This window comes from Choloepus didactylus, chromosome 19 (assembly GCF_015220235.1).
Source record: "Choloepus didactylus isolate mChoDid1 chromosome 19, mChoDid1.pri, whole genome shotgun sequence".
NCBI classification, from domain to species: domain Eukaryota; kingdom Metazoa; phylum Chordata; class Mammalia; order Pilosa; family Megalonychidae; genus Choloepus; species Choloepus didactylus.
In genome coordinates, this window is record NC_051325.1 from 40,846,573 (window position 1) to 40,870,887 (window position 24,315).

A 24,315-nucleotide genomic window follows, 5' to 3' on the forward strand; every position below is an offset into this window, starting at 1 on the left:
CTTGCAGCTTATAGTAAAATGTGAGCAGAGAGAGAGAAACTTAGAACTGAACTCTTGGGTTCAAAGAAACCAGAAGTTGATGGCTTGGAAAATTACAGGCTTCCAGGGGGTGGAATCCCAGAAGCTACAGCCCAACATGAGGATGTAACCAAACATGGAACCCAGCCGCCATTTCAGTACAAGCCAAGATTGGAAAAGGAGTTAAGCAGAAAGGATTTGTGGAAAGTCCTATTGTCTGATGGTTTTGACCCCTGCATGCTTCATGCAAAGCCAACAGAATTTTTGTGAGATCTTTATAGACAGAGCCATTGCCGGTCTGGACTGGAGGAGACAGACAAGGAAAAAATTAAACGAAAAATCTCTTCAAAGACAGAGCCATGGAGGTTGAGGTCTGGAGTCAGGAGGTCTCGGGCTGGGAGAGCAGAACAGCCCACACGCATGGAAAGGGTGAGTTTGCCCTGGAGGTCGAGGGCGGGCTTTCCGCCTCGATGCTCTGGAAGAGTTTTGCCACCTCAGGTCCCAAAGAGGGTGGAGCACATTTCCAGGGAATTGAGGAGAGCCTGGCTGCCACCACACTGTTCTGAAGGGGTTGAGCGTGTGCCCCGGAGATGGAAGGGAATCCGGGAGCTGACCCGAGGTTTTAGGAGGGTGGAGCCGAGAAGGTGGTCTCCCCAATGTGTGGAAATGTTGGAGCACTCACCCAAGCATTTGGAGAGGAAACAGCTGCCAAAAAGGCCCTTGGGAAGGGTTAGGCTCCCACTCTCTCAAGCCCCAAGGATGCAACATTGTTCTGTTAATGACTGTCTGACTTTGAAATCTAATGGAGTTTGTCCTGCAGGTTTTAGGAACTGTTTTGGTCCTGTTAACCCTGTTTTCCTTACTGTTTCTCCTTATGGCAATGGGAATGTTTATCCTATGAATGTCCATCCTTTGTATATTGGAAGCATATAACTTGTTCTAAATCCACAGATGCAAAGCTAAAGGAAAAGTATGCCTTAGGACTGACCAAGCCTAAATTGATTTTGATGGGATTTTGTATTTAACTTTTGTTACTGAAATGATTTAAGTTTCTGTGATATTGTGATGGAATGAATGTATTTTGTATTTGGAGAGATAATGTCATTTTGGGTTCCAGGGGGTGGAATGTGCCAGTTTGAATGTATTGTGTCCCCCAAATGCCATTATCTTTGTGGTCTTGTGTGGGGCAGACGTTTTTGGTGCTGGTTAGATTTGCTTGGAATGTGCCCCACTCAGCTGTGGGTAATGATCATTTTGATGAGATGTTCCCATGGAGGCATGGCCCCACCCTTTCAGGGTGTGCCTTGATCGGTGGAGCTACATAAATGAGCTGACTGGGGGGGGGGGGAGGAAACTGAGTGCAGCTGGGAGTGATGTTTTGAAGAGGAGCAAGCTTGCTAGAGAGGAACGTCCTGGGAGAAAGCCGTTTTGAGGCCGGAGCTTTGGAGCAGATGCCAGCTGCCTTCCTAGCTAACAGAGGTTTTCCGGAGGCCATTGCCCATCCTCCGGTGAGGGTACCCGATTGCTGATGTGTTACCTTGGATGCTTTGTGGCCTTAAGACTGTAATTGTAAATAAACCCCCGTTTTATAAAAGCCTATCCATCTCTGGTGTTTTGCATTCTGCAGCATTAGCAAACTAGAACACCAGGTGAATGCAAACTGTTTCTGGTGGTCCTTACTGACAGCAATTGAGAAAAGCATTTGCCAGATCAATAGCTGCATACCAGGTACCAGGGGATGTGTTGATTTGCTCAAGCAATGATACCACATCTGGAACAGCAGCTGCAATTGGAGTCACCACCTGGTTAAGCTTACGATAATCCACAGTCATCCTCCAAGACCCATCTGTTTTCTGCACAGACCAAATAGGAGAGTTGAATGAGGATGTGGTGGGAATCACCACCCCTGCATCCTTCAAGTCCTTACGAGTGACATTAGTCTCTGCAATCCCTCCAGGAATCCGGTATTGCTTCTGGTTCACTATTTTGCTAGGCAGGGGCAGTTCTAGTGGCTTCCACTTGGCCTTTCCCACCATAATAGCCCTCACTCCAGGAGTCAGGGAACCAGTGTGAGGATTCTGCCAGTTGCTGAGTATGTCTATTCTAATTATGCATTCCGGCACTGGGGAAATAACCACAGAATGGGTCTGGGGACCCACTGGACCCACTGTGAGATGGACCTGAGTTAAACTCCATCAATCACCTGACCTCCATAAGCCCCAACTCTGGTGGACCAGAGTGATGTTTTGGGTCTCCGGGAATTAATGTCACTTCTTAACCAGTGTCTAATAATCCACGAAATATCTGATCATTTCCTTTTCTCCAATGCACAGTTACCCTGGTAAAAGGCCGTACGTCCCCCTGGAGAAGATTGGGAGGAAGATTAACAGTATAAATTTTTGGCAGTGTAACAGGATCCTTCCCCAAGGGCACCCGGCCTTCCCTTCATTCAAGGGGCTCTGGATCTGTAAACTATCTCAAGTCTGGGAATTGATTAAGGGGCCGTGACTCTGTTTTTGTAATTCAAGGGAGACTTTTGTTCACGTGACCTACAATTCTTCTGCCTATATAGTTCAAACAAGAATTTAGTCGATTGCCCATCTATTTTACTACTTGTTACTCCATGATCCACTAGCCAATGCCATAAGTCTCTGCGAGTCATATATTATTTTGATTGCTGCTTTGAGCCTGTTTTCCATTATGGTAGCCACGCCCACCTTGTCTGTGGCGATTAACTGCAGCCACTTGGCTTCTGCCGACTCAGGACCCGATTATCCCCATTGTGTTTAAGGATTCCAGCTTAGTGACAGCAGTTCCTACAGTAATATCTGACCTACAGAGAAGGGTGACTACAGAGCTCTTCAGGGAGGATGGAGCATCTCACAAATTTATTCCTTACAGTCCTGGTAAAAGGTGTGTCCTCTGGAAATTCCAGGGGTGTGTGAGCAAGTCTTCCATGATAAATCCACTCTAACATTCCAATCTCTCTAAGCCTTTGAATCCCCTCCTCCACATTGTACCAGGGCAGTTCTGGCATTTCAACCTCTGCTAATGCCGGCCACCTTTTGATCCATGTTTCAGCCAGCCACCCAAACAAACTCTTAACACCGTTTTTAACTCCTCGAACTACAACATTGAATGCAGAATCTCTGCTTAGCGGACCCATATCAGTAAATTCGGCCTGATCCAACCTTATATTCCTTCCACCATTATCCCACACCCTTAATATCCATTCCCACACATATTCCCCTGGTTTCTGTCTGTATAAGTTGGAAAACTCATACAGTTCCTTTGGAGTGTAGCGTACCTCTTCATGGGTCACACTTTGTATCTCACCTTTTGGGGCCTGTTGGGACTTCAGCCTAGTTATAGGTCTTGAAGCAAAGACTGGTGGTGGGGGTGGGTCATGAAAAGAGTTAGAATTATCCCTCAAGCCATTTACCTCAGGACATTCTGTTGCATTTTCATCTCTTAAAACAGGATTAATCTCTCCAGACAGAGGAGTGAGGGCTGCTTCCTCAGGGGAGGTGATTACAGGATTAGCAGGCACTGAAGTGTTAATCTCTTTAGGTGGGGGTTGGATGGCAGGCTCCTTAGGACAGACTGGAGGTGGGGAAGCCATTTCCTCAGGACAGCCCTCTATAGGTAAATCTAACAATGACTCAGCAGAATCCACGGTTCCAATGTCCTCACTGCCATTATTATCAATCCATATGTCCCCATCCCAAGTTTCCGGATCCCATTCTTTTCCAACCAATGCCTTTACTTTAATGAGCAGACACCCTGAGAGGTTGAGATTTTAGTTTACGTTGTAAATCTGCTACTCGCTCAATGAGAGTCTGCATCTGGTTTTCAGAAACTTCCAGTCTGCAGGCACAGGAAAGAAGATTTTCTTTCAGGGCAGCACACAAAAAAACTTTTACATCTGTCATACGGCATTAAAGTTTTGAATTTGAAGCCTTTAGCTCATCCCTTTCTCTTACAACTTTATCCAAAGTATCTAAGAGCAGCCAGCCAACACCATTATACCTCTTAATACTGCAATACTCTGTGAAAGTGTCGAAAACACTGTCACCCAGAGCTTTGCTTTGTACTGGAGTATGATTAGGAGAATCAAACAGTACTATTTTGCATATCTCCTTTGCCAACTCATCCCATGGACTGTCAGTGCCCTCTTGATTATTGGAAATAGAGTCATTAGTGCCTTTGAATCTAATCAGAGTAGAAAACAAATTGTAAAAGCCCATTTTAAGATTCTGTTTCTCAAGAACCACCCCACTCCTGGTACCAAGTTGTATTAGTTAGGGTTCTCTAGAGAAACAGAATCAATGAGAGGTGTCTCTATCAGATTTGTAAAAGTGACTCATGCAACTGTGGGTATGCACGAGTCCAAATTCTCAAGAGCAGTCAGTCAGCAAACTGTCAACTCCAAGGAAGATGTCCGATGAACTCCTCAGGAAACGAACCGGCAACTTCAACGAACTCCTCAGGAAATGAACTGGGATCTTTGATGAACGTGTTCGATAAATTCCTCAGGAAATGAACTGGCAACTTCGACGAACTCTTCAGGAAATGCTTCACTGGGCAGCTGAAGAAGTGAAGGTCCTCTAAGTGTCTCATTTCTAAGTCTTCAACTGATTAATTGGATTAAATCCAGCCAATTGCATTCTCTCATTGTGGAAGACACGCCCTTTGGTGAGTCATCAGTCACAGCTGCAGTCAATTGACTGATGGTTTAATAAACCAGCCTGTTGGTTTATGAACCAGCCACAAACGTCCTCACAGCAATTGTTAGGCCAGTGTTTGCTTGACCAGACAGCTGGGTGCTATCACCTGGCCAAGTTGACACATGAACCCAACCATCACACATATGCATATTACACTCCAGCCTTGCTAAACTACCTGCAGTCCCCAAATCTGCAGTATGTTCATGCCTCTGGGCCTTTTGACAGATTGTGCTTTCTGTCTGCAATACTTTTTACTCTCCTGACAGTTTTCCGTCTATAGGGACTAAATTACCAAATACCTTCCCCCTTAAGATTTCCCTGACAAACTTGCCCACACAGAATAAATCACTCCCTTCTCTGTGATATCACCACTCTTCTTTGTGCAGAGCTGTATTACCATACTTATCACATTCCTTTAATGGGCTATAAATATTGTATCTTGAGGGCAGGATCTATGTCTGGTTTATCTTTATACCCTGTGCAGCCAGCAGAGGGCCTAGCATGGAATAAGCAGCGAACAGATACTTGGTGTATTAGTGCAAGTACTATAAAGGAACAAATAAAAACCGGCAGGAACATTACCTTTTTATTTATTTATTTATTTATTTTTGTTTGTTTTGTTTTTGGAATATTAACTTTTTTTTTTTATTTTGAAATAAATTCAAAGTTATAGGAACAGTTGCAAAAACAATACTAACCCTATACACAGAATTCCATCATACCCTGACCCCCCTCCCCCAATAGCCCAATCCACCAACTTTAACATGCTGTCACATTGCTATTTCTTTCCCTCCCTCCCTATCTATCATCCATCTATTGCTCTGTCTTCTGAACATATGAGAGCTAGCTGCTCACACCCTGGAACAAACACTATAATTCACATATACACTTCCCCTGAATAAGAACATTGTTTTATGCAATCCCATTAAGCACAGCTAAGAAGTACAAGAGATTCAACAATGATACAAAGCTTACATTCTATATTTCCTTTCCCTTATGTCTCAACTGTGACCCTTTGAGCCTCCTGTCCTCCATCCTCCAATCCCATCCAGGTTCATCCTTGGCATTCAATTGTCATCTATTTAGACTGTCTTTTTTTTTTTTTTTTCAATTGTGGAAACATATATACAGCCTAAATCTTCCCATTCCACCCCCTCCCTAGCCTTCCATTAGTGGGATTAATCACATTTAGAATGTTGTAATGCTCTTTCCCACCATCCATTACTAGAAATTTCCCTTCACCTCAAACAGCAACCCTACACTCATTTCTTAACTCCCCATTGCCCCTTCCCCGATTTCTCTTAACCCATACTCTACTTTTCATCTCTATGGTTATATTCTCTAATAATTTCTTTGTGTTTACTGTGGGGCTTAAAATTAACCTCTTAAATCCATAACAATCTTGTTTTTCTTTGATACCACCTTCATTTCAATAGGACACATAAACTATGTTCCTATCCTCCTCCATTCCCCAACCTTTATATAGTTGTCTGAAGTTACATATTTTACATTGAGTTCAAAACCACTGATTTGTCATTAGAGTTTGTGTATTGTATATCATGTAGGAAGTAAACAGTGGAGTTACAGTTCAAAAATTATTGACTTCTATTTGTATTCCATTGTGGTTGGAGAATGTGCTTTGAGTATATTTAATTTAATTTTTTTTTTTTTTTAATTTCTTGAGGCTTGTTTTATGTCCCAGCTTATGGTCCCTTCTGGAGAAAGATCTGTCATCACTAGAGAAAAATGAGTGTCCTGGTGATTTGGGATGTAAGGTACTATATATGTCTGTTAAAATTCTCTATATCTCTTTCTCCTTTCTTTGTTTCTCTGTTGGTAGGGCTCCCTTTAGAATCTGAAGTAAGGCAGGTCTTTTATTGGCAAAGTCTCTCAGAATTTGTTTGTGAAAAATTTAAGCTCTCCTTCAAATTTGAAGGAGAGTTTTGCTGGATAAAGTATTCTTGGTTGGAAATTTTTCTCTCTCAGAATTTTAAATATGTCATGCCACTGCCTTCTCACCTCCATGGTGGCCGCTGAGTAGTCACTACTTAGTCTTATGTTGTTTCCTTTGTATGTGGTGAATTGCTTTTCTCTTGCTGCTTTCAGAACTTGCTCCTTCTCTTCAGTATTTGAGAGTCTGATCAGAATATGTCTTGGAGTGGGTTTATTTGGATTTATTCTATTTGGAGTTCGCTGGGCATTTATGCTTTGTGTATTTATATTGTGTAGAAGGTTGGGGAAGTTTTCTCCAACAATTTCTTTGAATACTCTTTCTAGACCTTTACCCTTCTCTTCCCCTTCTGGGACACCAATGAGTCTTAACTTTGGACATTTTATTTTATCTATCGTATCCCTGAGATCCATTTTGATTTTTTCAGTTTTTTCTCCATTCTTTCTTTTGTTCTTTCATTTTCTGTTCTGTGGACTTCCAGGATACTGAGACATTGTTCAACTTCCTCTAATCTTGTATTGCGAATATCCAGAGTATTTTTGATTTGGCCAACAATTTCTTTTATTTCCATAAGATCTTCTATTTTTTTAATTTACTCATGCAATGTCTTCTTTATGCTCTTCTAGGGTCTTTATGTCGCTTATATGCTGGGCCATGGTCTTCTTGATGTCTTTTAAATCCTTTGCCATGTTTTCATTCTTTGATTGTAGTTCTTTGATTAATTCTGCCAAGTACTGAGTCTCTTCCGATATCTTGATTTGTGTGTTTGGAGTTGGATTCTCCATATCGTCTGGTTTTATCATATGCATTAAGATTTTCTGTTGTTTTTGGCCTCTTGGCATTTGTTTTGCTTCATAGGGTTCTTTCAAGTTGTAAAAAAAAAAAGGATATTGATCTGATTTTTCAGAAACACAGTTTGGTGATGTAAACTTTCTCTAACTAACCAGCAGATGGCATCTGCGAGTCACCTATACCCCTCAAGTCAGTTCTCAACCTTGTTCCCACGGTGTGCGGGGAAATGATTCTTGTGGGGTTTAGTTGGAGAACTCAGTTTGGGTGTGCTGCTGGAGCCATCCGCCCTGAATGTGGGGCATGTGTATGGGTGGCCAGGGAGGAAGGGCAGCTTTAATATTCAAATCCCCCAGGTTCCTGGAGATTCAAGGCTGCCGCAAGAGTCTAAGCCTTCATTTCAGTTCGGCCCCAGACCCTCTCTCTCGGTGTCCCACAAACCACCGGACTTGGCATAGCGTCCCTGGGTTCTCTGAGCGGGTCCCCTCTCCCAGCTGCGATCCTCCAGGAGCTCAGCTGAGGGAATGCCGTGCTACGTCACAAGTGCGCACCGTCCCTCAAGGGAAGCCCCGGGCCGCCGGGCCGTGCAGCGGCGCTCTCAGCCTGAAGCAAACATGGCCGAACGGGGGATTTCAACCCCCTCCTCCTCGCTCAGTTCCTCCTTCCCAGCTCCAGGACAACTGGCGGGGATCTGGGCTGTGGGAACGGCCCCGGGCTGGAATTTATCCAGCCCTCCGGGGAGCCAGTTGCAAGCCACAGGGTTTCTTTCAGCTTCCGGCTCTCCCCTCCGTTTCCCCGGCCCCAAGGGTATCTGCAGCGGACTATCCTCCAGGCCAGACACTGAGAGGCCGGCCCAGCCCACTCTTGCTGTGTTTTACTGCGTGGCTCCCACTCCCGCAACTGCAGCCACTCCTGGGTTTCCCCCCCCCCTTTTTTTTAAAAGAGCCAGTCGGTCTCCAAATGCCAGGCCCTGACTTCCCCACAATGTCACGTGGCTGCGGGTCTTCCAGCCAGCTTACTCACTCATTTCAGAATGCAGAGTCCCGGTTTCACCAAGTATACGGCCCCTGTGATACTAGCAGAACTCATCCAGCTGGCGCATTGCTGTAACCGGTATTCTGGGTCACTTTCTGGTTTTTATCCAGTGTTTTTCACAGAGGTGTTTTTTGCCCTGTCTCACCTAGCTGCCATCTTAGTTTCTCCCCTGGAACATTAACTTTTTTAGTTAGACTAAGGAGTTCAAAAGATACAAAGTATTTAAAGAAATACAGATGGCTGCCTAATTGCTTCTAGTCACACAGTCAATAATTAAAAAAAACTCCAATGTTTTATTAACCATTTCCATTTATTGATACTATTAAACCTAATAAAAACATGTCCCGAGTTTTATAATCAATGTACAAATGATCATTTATATTTTGTATATTAAAATGAAGATGAAAATGACACAACAATTATAGCTACATAAAAATATGTACAAGGACTCAAGACAGACTTTGTTATTTGGCTTATAGCATGTGTAGATACTACACACAAAAAATGAGGATGTAACTTTCAGAAAAGTAAAATGTGACCAAAATCCCTTTAAAAATCAGATTCAAGGCAATACTTGACAAATTAACAGCCAGAGCTTAGGAAAATTAAAATTAGACAGGGGTAGATAAAGGTAAGTTAAATATTATATGTTTTTAAAAAATAAGGTTTGCAGTTAAAAACATACATTTAAGAGCATCTTTTCAAAATTCATCAAGGATGGCCTAGCCATGTTTTTCCATATCCTGAAAACACACTAGAAGAAGTTAATGTGAACGAACTGATTTATTGGAAATCTGTATCCCTAGTACCAGTAAACATCCTCAAGGGGAATCCAGGTGTCATGTCCTAACGGGAAACTCATGATGCACCAATAATATTGAGAACAAGGGGGGGAGATAAGGAGTTGTTTACTGATACACATTGGAATTATAAGGCATGAGGTGATTTTAATGATGTGGTTTTGAAAAAGATGTCTGATACACTTAGGGAATCAATTAAACATTGAGAATGACTGATCTTATGATGACCTTAAAAATAGTATCTCACACATTATTATGGTGCTACCTCACCAATGGGAAATTTAGTTTTAACAACTCTATCTGATTTCTTTTCTACTGACTTGAGAGGCATATTTCTCTTCTGAGAATTACATGATTTAATACAATCATGGATAGTTAAGTTGTTACAAAAACCAAAATGATGATAGTTTAAAAAAGGAGCAAGTGCCCTTTTTATCGGGTTATGACACAAGGCTAAGAAGGCTCCAGGGCACATCTGCTTATGCTCAGGGAAAGGAAGGGCATGAGGGGAAGAAATCTAGGCAACCCAGAATGGTGGTGGCACCTGGATGTGGAGTCACCACAGTGGGTCAGAGACAGGCTATTGCACTTCCCTCTGGCCCAGTTCTATGGGAAACAACTCCTCTTTCAATATTGAATTGAGAACACAAATCTCAAAATATGCTTACCAAAAATGGGTTGTTTACCCGTACATTACAAAGCACATTAGGAGAGGAGACATTTGGTTTTTTGAAAAAGTGAGCTTTTCAAAAGGCTACACGGGGTGGTTTTCTCTTCACCTTTTAAAAACAAACCCAAGGAAACAAATATTTGACAAATTCTATGACTATTAGTATTTTTAAAAGGCACTTAAAATATTCCTTTCTTATCCAACTCAAAATGCATCTCTGCCAAATACATTCAATTCTGGTGCAATTTTTCTATAACCCAGTGATGTTTACCATCTGCAGGGATGAAAGGTCTGAAAGATATAGACCCAACTTTCTGCAAAACAACCTGAAAGTGCTTTTATCTTAGTAGCAGGAAGGGCGTTAATGATTTGCTCTTTCACTGACAACATCCTGCAGTCGTTTAAGTAAAACATCATCATTTTCTTGACAGAGGCGTTTGGCAGGGGATTCTCCATCACTATCGATGGCTATTGCTCGCTTCTTGGTTCTCTGCTCACCTTGCCTTATCATGTTGTTGATATCTTTCAAACTCTAAAAAATAAAGGACATGTATGAATAAAAGAGGAAAGAAAGGAAATAGCCTTAAAGAACTAAGCTAAATGCTCTTCTCTGCTATCTATCCTCTATCCAAATCCAAATACTGGAGGGAGAGATTTTTTTTTTAATCTTGGCCAAGCTGTAAAAGTTGGTTAGAACTAATTTTTCTGAGGTAGTTTAAAAATTGGATTTACCTAGCAGTAGTTCTCAAAGTGTTGGTCCCAGACTAGAAGCAACAGAATCATTTAGAAACTTATGAGTAATACACATTCACAAGCCTCCCCTTACAACTACTGAAATAGACGCTCTGGAAGTAGGGCCCACCAACCTGTGTTTTAACAAGCCTTCCAGATGATTCCAATGCTCCCTAAAGTTTGAGATCCTCTTCCTTAGAGGATTGCTTTTCAAACTTTGATGTGTTTACTAATAATTTGGGGACCTTGTTAAAATGTGGATTCGGAGTCAGCAGTGCTATTGTGGGGCCTGAGATTCTGCATTTCTAACAAGCTCCCAGGTAATGCTGATGTTGCTGGTTCCTGAGCCACACTTCTGAGAAGCAAGGTCTTAGAGAAATGGTTTCCTGAAAGCTGTGCATCACAATCATCCAGGGAGCTTGTTGTAATTACAGGCTCCCAGACCTGCCTACCAGCTTTGTGATATTCAGTAGGTCTGTGATAGTCTTGGTAATATCTGAAAACAGTTGTCACATCTTAATCATCTGTACAGAGATAAAGATGGATTATAACCCACAGTGCTGAAGAGTAGGACTTTGTTTTCAGGCTTTTTGCTTTCCTGGTTGCACCCACTTGGTTGCACTTTCACTTCCAAGGCCTTTCTTTAAGCTTAACATTCTCCATGTCTGACCACTTGCAGGTGTTGCTTTAGTGGTCCCTTCTTGTGATCATGCTTGAGCAGGGAAACACACTGGACTCTGGCAGTGAAATCCAAATACCTTGTCAGCAGTAATGGATTAAACTACCTTAACTAAATACCCTGCTGCTCTCAATCACAGGAAACTGGCTATAGTAACAGTTCATATTTTACTAGTAGTAACTTTGCAGAAAAAGCAAGATTAAAAATTACTGACTGGTAATTGAAATCTACCATCTAACATATGAGTATAAGTTAGTTTGGAATAAAGTTACCTTAGAAGGGCTGCCATTGAACATGTATAGCAGAGCACTCCCTGGTGTCAGGCCTGCCCCGTTCTTGTGCGGGGAAACATAAACTGAGTGCTGTTGGGAAATGCGGCGTGGCGAGCCTTGTTGTTGCTTAATATGTGGGAAAGGAGAGAGTGGTGGAGCTGCCATCTGAAACGACTCCAAAAGTTAGTTTGTTTAGTTAAAAGATTTTTTTTTTTTTCTTTTCTTTTTAATCCCACTCTGGTCCACTGAATCATTTCCCCCACAAAGACATATTCAAGTCCTAACCGCAGTCCTGTGGTGTGAACTCATTTGTAAATAGGACCTTTGAAGATCCTGTTTGGGTGAGGTCAAATTGAATCAGGTGGGCCTTAATCCCTAAGGCTAAAGTCTTTATAAGCAGAGGAAATTTGGATGCGGCCAGTTAGGAAAAACCAGAGAATGAGAGAGATCACCATGTGGTGGAGGCAGAGATGCAAACCAAGGAAGTCCTACAAACCAAGGAATGCCAAGGATTACTGGCAAGCCATTACCAGAATGCTACAGATAGACTCTAGGAGAAAGTATGGCCTGTTGATTCCCTGATGTTCGATTTCTAGCTTCCAAAATTGTGAGACAATAAATTCCTGTTTTTAAGCCAACCAATTTGTGGTATTTGCTATATCAGTCCTGGCAAACTAAGACAACCACCATATTTTTATTCTTACTGGCATTTCCTAGTTAGGGGTCTGTTATACTGTTAGAGCTTATTTATGGCTGAAAAAAGCAAAGAAACTATCATTCCTCATTTTTCAACAATTGTTAAAAATAAACAAAAATTAATTTTCCTGAATCAGGAAATCCTGTAAAAAGTACTAAGAATTCTGGAGCAAGACACTGAGAACAATAATCCAGGAGCATGGGAACTTTGCGCTCACCTCAGAAAGCAGGGGCAGACAGTAATCAATGTTCTGGCACTTGCAGTAAGACTCTCTCCACACATATACACCCACAACCAAGGCAGCAACAGAGAGGGTAAAAGAGAGGCAGGGAATTCTATAAGCCAGAAGGTGGATTCCAACATGAAACAAATCTGTTAACGAGATGGGAAAGACCCTAAAAGAAGTGAGCAGGAACTGCATTTTTCTTTAGTATTCTGAACAATGGAAGTAAAATAAATGGAGATGAGGTGGGGCAAGATGGCAACATAGAGAGGTGTGGAATTTAGTTAGTCCCCCAGAGCAACTAGTAAATAGCCAGGAACAACTAGTAAATAGTCTGGAACAACCGGTGGGAGAAACCTGTGACTGAACACACATCATACACCAGTCTGGAATGGGTGGAACAGCTGAGATCACCGCATAAAACTGTAAGTAAAGCTCCACAACCCCACCAGCATGGCAGGCTGAGCTGAAACACTTTCCTGTGGGAAAAAGAAGCAGGTTACCTGGAGCAAGAGAAAGGAACTCAACCAAGCTCCAACTGCGTTTTTAATTAACAAGTCTGGACCACTAAATACAAGCTATAAGCATAGATAAACCCAGAGCAAGCAGGAAAGTACAAGTTTGCGCCCAGCAGAGAGGATGTGGGGCTGTTGGAAATAAGTAAATAAATAAATAAAGAAGCTTTTGGAGATGGCAGAGCTCAGGATACTGGAAAACGGCTGTGTCCCAAGAAAAGGCGCACAGAGAACTGGGTACCAACACCAGTTTACCAGAGAAATGGGTCTGGGGACTGGCTCTGGAAAGTGGCTTTCTCTTTTTCCTTTTTGTTTTCTCTCATCCTAAGTAGCTCATTAGAGAAAGCCATAGGCATTTTCAAGTGTCATGGCTGAACCAGGCAAGGGTGGAGTTAACAGTCAGAGACAAAGGAGGAATTCAAGTGTAGAAGATAACTCCCTGAAGGGTATATCCTCCCTAAAAAAAGGGGGGGGTGGGGCCCAGTTCAAGTGTCTACCCTCCCTCAGAGAATTCAGACCCCAGGGCCTGGGGTGGGGGGTGGGGGAAACAGAAACAACTAAGCTTGGCTTCTGACACATCGGCCCCTGGCCGGGACAGGGTCCATTGAGAATTAAAGGGACTGCACCTCTTTATACCAGTGGGGAGCTACAGGCTGACAAGCACCATCTGTTGGGCAGGACAGGAAAAGCACTGAGTCTAGAGGCTTTACAGGAAAATCTCACAATCTGCTGGGTTTCATCCACAGGGAAACCTGATATTGAATACAGTCTCCTCCTGAGACCAACATGTGCAGCATACCCCAAACAGAACTGATCCAAATAGACCAACTCCAAGACACTTATTAATCAGATTTTCAAATGTCAAAGACCAAGAGAGAATTCTGAAAGCAGCAAGAGAAAAGCAATCATTACCTACAAGGGAAGCTCGATAAGACTATGTGCAGATTTCTCAGTAGAAACCATAGAAGTGAGAAGGCAGTGGTATGATATATTTAGGATAATGAAAGAGAAAAACTGCCAACCAAGAATTCTATATCCAGCAAAACTGTCCTTCAAAAATAAGCGACAATTTACAATATTCTCAGACAAACAGACACTGCTCTACAGGAAATACTAAAGGGAGCATTACAGTCAGACAGGAAAAGATGGGATAGAGAGATTTGGAGCACAATATTGGGTGATGGTAGCACAATAATTTAAGTAAACTGAAGAAAGATGACTGTGAGTATGATTGAAAGAGGAAGGTTAGGGGCATGTAGGACCACCAGAAGGAAAGATTAGAAGATAAAAGACTGGGACTGTATGACTCAGTGAAACCTAGAGTGGTCAGTGATTGTGATTAAATGTACAAATATGTTTTTTCATGAGGGAGAACAAATGAATGTCAACTTTGCAACGTGTTAAAAATGGGGTGCTATTGGGGAAATAGACAATACAAATTAGAGTCTATAGTTAACAGTAACATTGTAATATGCTTCCATTAATTGTAACAAAGGCAATATACCAAAGCTAAATGTCTATAAGAGGAGGATATAAGGGAGGGGTTTGGGATTCTTGGCATTGGTGGTGTTGTCTGACCTTTTTACTGTGTTTTGTTTGAATTTTTTTTTCTTTTGTTGCTTTCTAGTAGTCATTTTTTAATTTTTCTTTTTTCTTTTTACATTTTTCACCTCTTCCTCTTTCTTTGTGGAAGAAATGGAAATGTCCTTATATAGATAGTGGTGGTGAATGCATAACTATCTGATTATACAGGGAACCACTGATTGTTTACTTAGGATGGAAGATATGGTATGTGAATAAAACTGTTAAAAAATAAACAGAGGGATACAAGTGCTGAAGAAAATGTGGAGAAAAGGATGTACCTAATCACTGTTGTTGGGGAAGTAGAATGGTGCAGCCCATCTGGAGGGCAGTGTGGTGGTTCCACAGGAAGCTAAGCATGGGGTTGCCATATGGTCTGCAACCCTGTTATTGGGTGTATACTTGGAAGAACTGAAAAGAGGGACACGAATGGACATTTGCACAGTGGGGTTTGTGGTGTCAGTATTCATGATTTGCAGTGGATGGAGGTGGCCTAAGGGTTTGTGGACTGATGAATGGAATGGCGAACTGTGGTGTATAATAACAATGGAGTATTAAGCTGCTTCAAGAAGGAGTGAAGTTGTGAGGTGAATGGACATTGAGGACATTATGTTGAGTGACATAAACCCGAAATAGAAAGAAAAACATTATAGTGCCTCACTAATATGGACTAACTATAATGTACAGACTCTGAGAACTGAGTCTGAGAACACAGATTATCAGCCTTACTGTAAAGTTTCCTAGATTTTAAGCTCTTACAGCAGGTACATTTATTCCTGAGTTGTAAGGGTTATTTCTAAATTCTGAGATGCTGAGCTCTTTGTGTATAACCTGGTCAGTTCCTGGAACTTTGGGTATCTGTGTGACACCTGAGACTCAGAGCTAGAGTTTGGCAGCTATGAATGTCAGCATTTCTCCATACAGCAAATGTTAAGGAGTCTGATAAAAAGAGATCAGACTTCAGTTAGAGATAAGAACAAAATGGACTTGGTTAGGACTAAGGTAAATCAGACTAAAGGGTAAAGGACAATAGTGATGGTGTTTTTAAAACTTCAACTTCTGTCTGAGACCAAAGGAAGAGATGTTTATTAGGTGTAAAAACTGTATTTTTTGTAACACTATATAATTTAACTTCTTTGGTCAGTTTATTCAAACGCAATTACATGGAACGTTCACTAGAGAGTGAAATCTGGTTAGTTTGTACAGGTTAGTGTGAAGCCTCAATACATCCCAGAGTAATTTGGGCAGAGAATAAAAATGTATTTGCAAAGCCCCATTGAGGGACTAGGGGAAAATGTGGAAATATTAAATTTCCCCACCTGGATTATTACTGACATTCTCACAAACATTGAGGACTAACAATTTAGTAGGATGAGCCTCAATCTTGAGGCATGCCCTTATGAAGCTTATTACTGCAAAGGAGAGGCTAAGCCTACTTAAAATTGCATCTGAGAGTCACCCCCAGAGAACCTCTTTTGTTGCTCAGATGTGGCCTCTCTCTCTCTCCAAGCCAACTCTGCAGTTAAACGCATTGCCTTCAACTCTATGTGGGACAGGACTCCCAGGGGTATTGTAAATCTCCCTGGCAATGTGGGACATGACTCACAGGGATGAACTTGGCCCTGGCATAGAAAGATTGAGAAAGCCTTCTTGGACCAAAAGGAGGAAGAGAAATGAAACCAAATAAAGTTTCAGTGGCTGAGAGATCTCAAATAGAGTCGAGAGGTCTTTCTGGAAGTTATTCTTATGCATTATAAAGATATCCCTTTCTAGTTTTTAGTGTATTGGTATAGCTAGAAGGAAATACCTGAAACTGTTGAATTGTAACCCTTGATTCTTGAAGAGATTATATAATTATATACATTACACTGTGTGACTGTGATTGTGAAAACCTGGTGGCTCCCACTCCCTTTATACAGTGTATGGACACATGAATAGAAAAATGAGGACTAAAAGTAAATGAATAATAGGGAGGGATGGGGGATATGGGATGTTTTGGGTGTTCTTTTTTACTTTAACCTTTATTTTTATTCTTTTTTGTGTATGGTAATAAAAATGTTCAAAAATTGATTGTGGTGATGAATGCACAATTATAAAATGGTACTGTGAACAACTGAGTATATATTGTGAATGACTGTATGTTATGTGAATATATCTCAATAAAACTGAATTAAAAAAAACAAATGGAGATGTCCCTTACTATTTCCTTCATCATCTTCACTTTCAGTTAATAAAACTAGTTACAATTGGTAACTAGTTTGGTAGAGGATATTCATAGTATAGCACATGACAGAGGAAAGGTGAAACTGAAGGTGGAGAAGGAACAGTCTTCAGCCTCTGAGGATAATCAGACCATATTCCTTGAAAGGGACAATGACAGAATTACAGACACACTAGATGTATACACTTGGTTAAAGGCTGGATGTATCTTCCAGGCTTCCCTTCTACTAGTGTCCTTCTCTTCTTTTTTATAGCTAATCTGGTCTCCTGGGAACCAACCTCAGCTTATACACCGGGTACACTTTGTTGGGCCTGCTGCTACTGCCAAAACTAAGGTTTGCATAATAATTTCTTAGTATTGCCACTATTAATGATCCATGCCTATTTACTTCCTTTTCTCTTATCTTGAGAAAAACATTTATCTCACAAGTTTAGCAATTAGAAACCAAACACAAGAGAAAAATCACCCTAATTGTTTTCATTTTTACATATTCCCATCTAGTCCTTGTCTATATACATATATTATTTCTAACAACATAATCACAGTATGGCTAGAATTCCCATGATTTCTTCTGGTCCTTGTATTATAGACTTAATTGTTCTCTGATTAATTACTGGTATATTTTCTCTTATATAAAGCATCAGTGGGGCTTTAAACTCTGAAATACTTATCTAGCCAAATGAATTCATAGTAATCCAACTATGACTGTTGATATTAATAAAGCAGTAAGGCATAAAACATACCACATGGTCCTGATTTGACAAGTCGTATTTCAATGCAAATGATTTCACTCTTCCTACATATATTGTATTGTAAAATTTGATGAGATCACCTCTTTCCTCTTTCACTGGTCCACTGGAACAGTCTGGTGTTTTTGTAGCATCTTCTGTTAAAAAGAATTCAGTGTTGTGATAAGTGCATTTTAATATCAAGTTGGTGATGTCAATTACAACTCTTTCTATAATATAAAAAAATCAAATAAACCAAATATGTACAGCAACTGTGCTTTTAGAGAAGGTTCAATAATCTATCTGTATTATGTATAAATTAAACTGGAATCTAGAGAAATGAAAATGTAAATCTAAAGTGGTGTTCTTTTCCCGTGATATCATGTTTCAGCAAGAACTTTTTCAAAACATAGTTTTAGAGCTGACTGTCACTGGTGCCCATTAGGTTACCAGCCCTGGGCTGGGGTTGAACTAAACTGAGCTCCACAGTATGGGCAGCAGTAGTAAACCCTGAGCTTCACACCCCTGCAGATATATTGGCTGTTTGAGAAAAACAGAAAGACTCCAAAAGGTAACAGCATATCCTCATAAATTAGGGAAGAAGCAAGGTGAATTGCTTATGTTTATTTTTGTGCAAATACATGGCAAGTGACAGGTTTTCCAGGAGCCTTATTTTCCTATGCATAGCAGGAACCCTAGTCCTCAGTTAGTGCCCTCCTTTCCTATTTATTGGTGTCACCCAGAGATTTGGGCTCTGGGATAGCTTATAACACAGGCAGAGCTTTATCCTACTCTTTTTTATGGGGGGGGGGGGGGAGGAAGCACAAGCTATCATGTGCTTACAGGAGCTAAAAAGTTTAGTGCCAATTAAAAAGAATTCAGTGTATAAAAAATGGGTCTCATTTTCAAATACCTTGGCATGCAATCACTGTGAACACAGGCAGAAGCATACCTCCACCTTAGGAAAGCCAGAAAACTGAAACATGGGCCAAAGGCCAAGGAACCGCAGGGAATCTCCATAGGGACTTTGATCCCAATTTGGATGTCTTTTTCACTCTTGCTATTTTTGCAGGATTTTAATTGGGGGGGGGGGGGGCAGCAGACACAAGCCATGTGGTTACACAAATTAAGGAAATCCTGCATATTATATTCTTTTCTTGGAAATTCATAAAATATGTTAGTATAATAAAGGCTCTGAAAAGTCCTGCAGTTGTGGGGGGAGGGCATGTTCACTTTAACTCCATGGTTCCCAAATTTTTATGCATAGTCCCTGTTCCCCCATAACACTTACTACCTCCTGGGAAACACTGTTCCAAGGCATAGCAGCTTGGAAACCACAGCTGTAGATTATTTTCATTATATGGATCAATTAAAATGATTTAATGTCCTTCTTGGATTAGAAATTTCTTGAGACAGAGACTACAGTCTATTCCCATTGTTAACATTTAATAAGGTAAGGAGCTATATTTGTTTGAGTGAACTAAACATTTAAAACTCTCTGGGGTCTTGGATTCTAACTAAATTTAATTTTATTTAGTTCTGTTTTCTTCATTTCAAAATAGAAAAGAGGTCAGAGTTTTACCTTTTCACCTCATTAAGGACCTTGGCACTCTGAAAGTAAAGCTAAGCCTGGTAACTACCTCACCACAAAGACTTTATTACAAATTTGTTTTCCCTCAGGAGGTATGGGCCTCTGCCTAATATGAGGCACATGGTACATAATTTTCCTTAGTGCTGCCAAGGATAAGAGGAATGACTTTTTTGGATCATCAGATAACACTGTGAAGCAATACAATATGGTTTTAGTTAAAACTTTAGAAGAATGGAGATACTATCTACAGAGTTCCAGAGAGACATGCTGGACTTTTTAGTCTAGATCTTTGGCTTGAGAATTTTCCAAGGATCTGAAGCACAAGTGGGAAGGGAGAAGGTAAATTATCCTGGAGTTGGGGTGGGTAGAGATGGTTAGTGTTATATATCAGGACAATATAAGTGAATCCAAGAAAAGAGATGTTGAAGGGAACAGTATTTTCTATTTGTCAGGGAACTGGTTTCACAGGTTGGGCACACCCAATTCGTTTGGGATGCACATATTGATGAAGTCCCCACCCACTCTCCCACAGAAGCCCTTCAATTGATTGAAGTGGATTTCTTTCTAAATACTGTCATTAGTCTTCAGATTGCAAAGGAGCACATACTGTGACCCTTGCCACTTAAAATCTGAGAAGAAAAAGATGCAAAATTGTTTTAAGATGAAACAAAGATCACACTTTATGTATAAACCATTTACTAAAGGGTCAGTTGGGAAATGAGCTTGAGCAGCAGAGCAGCACTTTCCTGGCATGGGCATTTTGTATTTGTTTTCTATTTCTTCCACCAGGTCCTCCCTCATCCCATTTGCTCCCCACAGTAAGAGTGCAGTGAATATTTCAGACTGGCTTTCTGACTGAGAGGGCAATTACTCAAAAGCCACTGACCACAGACCAATTTAAAACTTCAGGGGTTTCAGACTTTCAGACTATTTTTGGCAGTTTCTTGTGAGCTCCAAAAGGCACCACTATAATCTAAAAACAAGTAAAAATGTGCCCTACTTATATCTTGTTGGTCTATCTGGTGACTATAACATAGTTATAATGCAGATAAAGTTGTCCAATTATCAATTTGCAGTTATCAAACTTAGACATCTCAAATGAAAACAGAATTCCAGTCTCTTGAGAGAATTTGCTTTAACTGTTTCTTGGCCTAACTTTCAACATTTAAAGGATTTTAAGCTAAGTAAGAAATGTGGCCTTAGACAAACTATCTTGTTAAAAAGCAAAATGAAAAAAAAAATATGAAAGAGCCATATCATATCAATAGAATATAATAAATATGATATTTCTTAGAAACAAAATAATACATAACAGCTACTAGTTACTGAGACCTTACTAGGAGCAAGCCCTGTGTTAAACTTTATATACATCATTCTTTTTAATCCTTAAAACAAGCCTCTGAAGAAGTATTGTAAAATTTTCAGTTTACAGTAACAAACTTGAGTATTATGTTGGTGTTACTTAGGTTAAGCTATAATCTGGGTCTTAGAAGTGTTTCTAATCAAGAATACCTAGTTTAGTCTGGGGTGGTCTGCTAACATGATAATGAAGAATGTATGGTTGGTCCATGAGTGGTGAGCTGATGTTTTAATCAGGAAGCTAATTTTCCACAGGTGGCTAATGTAAGGGTTTCTGTTAAGCATATCTCAATCAATGACCAATGCTTTGCTGATTAACATACTCAATGTCAGAAACGGGTTTTTATTGATGAATAGTGGCCTTTTATTAAGTACGACCAATAATAAAAAAAGGGCTCACATTGGGGAGACTAAAAATATTTAAGATAAGCAGATTGATTAAAATATTTGGGACTCTACCCACAGTAACATCAAATGAATGAGACCTAGTCAAGTCTATAGGCTTTATTCTTAGGGATGATGCCCTACGCTGAAACTCTGAGAAGTCCTGTGTGCAGCCCTGAACTCTGGTAGATGTTGTTTACTTGATCTAACTATAAGGATAACAGAATTCTGCATCTGGAATCTTGGCCTCTGCCTTGAGTGAACCTTTCAAGAGAGTGGTGGATGGGACAGACAGCTAGGACCTCAAGCTTACTGAACAGGTTGTGTAAACTGTGTGCTTTTGTAATAGTAATCATTTTATTCTTAATTATAAATTTGTTTCTAGAACCAGAAATTTTCTTCTCAAAGTCATACTCTTCAGTGTGTCCAAGACAAGGTCATAGAACTGAGCCACAGTTCCAGAAACTGGATCATGTCTTATATGAACATAGTCCTGCCTGACTGTATCCTCAACTTTCTTCCTCTTTTGTGCCAGAAAAATTCTTGAGTCCATTATCACTGGATATTTTCCCTGCTCTGTGCCAGCACCATTTCCCAATAGGATCTATAAGAACATTTTTTGTCTTTCTAGGTAATAAATATTTGTAGAGCAGAATTTGATCTGGAACCTTTAAGTTTTAGGAAAAGCTTACTCTCACCTTGAACTCTGGTGAATGCTATATCCAATTAAAGAACCCACAATCTTTTTTTTTGCTTACTTACACCTTCTTGAACTTCACTGCTGCTAGTATCTGATACCTGCTAGCTGTTACTCAGTTTCTCTCAGAGAAAACACTAAACAGGCAGGGGATCCATGCTATTCCCAGCTTACCTCTTGAGGCCTGGTTGTGAGGGGAAAGAGAAACCACCCTATACAGGTGAACAGTATAGGTAACAAACACAGAAGGAAGCATTTTGGTATTTTATCATGTTTACTGTCTTCGGTACTTCTCATTGCCTTGAAAAGGCTAGAAATATATTTATCTAAATAGAATTGAGTCTGACCTAGGTATCCATAAGTGGAATCATATTCTGGGACATTATTATTAAAGGGTCTTTTGGTGAGTGAGGTCTTAAAAGTTCAGAATCCAGCTGACACCATCATGATCATGGACTATTTATATAATTAAAAAAAAGTCTTTGACCCAGCCATTTCTCTCTAAGAATATGTCCCAAAGATGTGGATAAAGATTAAACCACTATGATGTCCATCACAAAGTGTATAACTGGAATCAACTTAAATGTCTCACATTGAGGGAGTATATAAATCATGAATCATGGTATATATACCTACATTTAAATACACAGAAAGATGAGACAAGGAGATGGGCAGAAGTATTTCACAACTTATCAACGTATGAATACTGCCCATTCATTTTATTTTCTTTGGAAAAAAAATTACTAGTGCCTGAAGTCTTACCATGATGGTGGCAACATGGGGCAGCCTTGTCCAGGGTGGCAAAATCACCTATATACTTATTAATGAACCGGACAATTGTTTCCTTAGGCAGATCATCACTGACAGCTACCTTGCTTTTCCTGTCATTCAGACTTATTTCTGAATTTTATTAAGTGCCTTTTATGTGTTTTATTAATGTGTATAAGTAGATTAGGAAACTTCTTCTGAAACACAATTAACAGGGAACAAACTAATGGTTTTAATACACTAGTTCTCTGGAGAGGGTTGAGGATACAGGACACAGACTTATTCTCAAATTTATTTGTTTGTCCCCAAAACATGTGTGCATTGCCCACCCCACCTACAACATGACTTCATGTTGCCTGACATCCACTGCATTATATACTATGTAAAAAAGGCGTATCACATATAGCATGTTAACTTGGATAACTTACCACAATCTGTCATTTCAATATCACCATTTAAGTTTTTATTATATGCCACAACTTCTCTTTGAATACTTTTCAATAAAACACTTCTATAGACCTATAGGTCAGAGGGGAGAGAAAAGGACTGTTGAGGCCACAAAGTGGCATAGATTAAGCAAAACCGAAATAAGAAGAGTAAAATATCAAGCCAATTAAAAAATATTTCTCTGTATGTGGGTGATAATCAAGAGCAAGATACTATTAGCCATGGTAGGTGCAGATTATGGCAAATATCTCAGAAGAGGGGCTCCTGAAGCAGAACCCACTACCTAAAATGAGCCGTCTTAGGAGTTTATGAAAGGGAAGAAGAATTAAGAAATAAACAACCAAAGACTGATAAGCAGGTTTTGTCAAATAAAAGCAAACCTGAAGATCTGATCTCGTTTTTCCTTTCTTTGAATTCCTTTCACAAGAATCATTTGATCTCAACAGGGCTTATTTCCCTGCCCCATTCCTATCTCCTTTCAGATGATCTTGCTACAATTTTTTTCTCCTCCCTGTCCCCAAACTTTTTCCTACCTCAGAGACAGCTGGAAAGGCATGATCCATTCCACCTCATCTTGGGATTACTGGGGTTGAGAGAATATTTAGGAAGTTGTGTCCTGACCCATTTTTGACCCACACTAACCTTACCTGAATGATCTTTAGATCATTCTCTATAGGATGATCTCTATAGAGTGTGGTCCTGAGGGATTTTCCTGAAGAGGCCCAGGAACTCTTAGCCTGTTGCAGGATATAACAAATGCCTGTACTTGGCTCTTCAAATGTCTCTATATCGCTCACCGTCAGTGTGTTCTGGGGCTTAGAAGGAAGGGTAACAGTGCTGGGGCCTGGGATATCTGAGTCACTGCACCTCTCTTCCTGTCTAAGATGTCAGACTGCCAGGGCTAGAGAAGAGGCCATTATGCTCCCTTAGAGCAGACCAACCAGGGTCTTGAATGGCCAAAATTTCAAGGAACGCTAACTCTGTGTTCTTTGGTTACAATAATAACAATAATAATAACCTAATATTCATAAAATGCTTACTATGCGCCAGGTTACTATGTTATAACATTTTACATTTCCTTGACTTAAAGGTTTTACAGGATTCTCACCATGGCTATTTTAGGAACATTTATCAGAAATGGTAAACATCTATTTGAAGATGCAAATATTAGGATTCTTAGATGGCAAAAGAGACGACTTAAGTAAATAAATCCTCAAATTTTGCTAGATTTAAACCTTATGAGAGAACCACATGTCATACAATTAAGGGATATTATTATTATACATATTCTTCATTAGATTTTCTACTGAAAATATCCCTATTCAACAAAGGAACAAATGGAATGGCAGAACTTGTGACAAGTAGATGCAAGTACATGGATGGATCTGGAACAGTCATATTTCCTGGCTTCTATTAAAACTGTCTTTTTAT

The 24,315-nt window shown here is 40.3% G+C and overlaps 1 protein-coding gene and 1 long non-coding RNA gene across 4 annotated transcripts in view; one reads left to right on the top strand and one right to left on the bottom strand.

Moving 5' to 3' along the window:
• Positions 1–8,826: 8,826 nt before the first annotated feature.
• The window catches only part of RBL1 (RB transcriptional corepressor like 1), a 74,160-nt gene continuing 58,671 nt past the window's right edge, over positions 8,827–24,315 (bottom strand). The window contains exons 19-23 of one of the 3 annotated variants that reach the window (XM_037812403.1): positions 22,866–22,956; positions 17,654–17,796; positions 11,806–11,838; positions 11,674–11,765; positions 10,385–10,522 (exon numbers count right to left, since the gene is read on the bottom strand). In XM_037812403.1, the coding sequence (XP_037668331.1) occupies positions 11,721–11,765; positions 11,806–11,838; positions 17,654–17,796; positions 22,866–22,956 (312 nt within the window). In that variant the 3' untranslated portion in view covers positions 10,385–10,522; positions 11,674–11,720. Of the gene's footprint in view, positions 10,523–11,673; positions 11,848–17,653; positions 17,797–22,865; positions 22,957–24,315 lie in introns of all 3 variants that reach the window. The other 2 variants (XM_037812402.1, XM_037812401.1) reach the window with 2 other exon arrangements.
• Positions 16,966–24,315, top strand: part of LOC119516174 — a 40,445-nt gene continuing 33,095 nt past the window's right edge. Inside the window, exon 1 of the long non-coding RNA XR_005213215.1 lies at positions 16,966–17,244. This is a non-coding gene — a long non-coding RNA (uncharacterized LOC119516174). The remainder of the gene's footprint in view (positions 17,245–24,315) is intronic.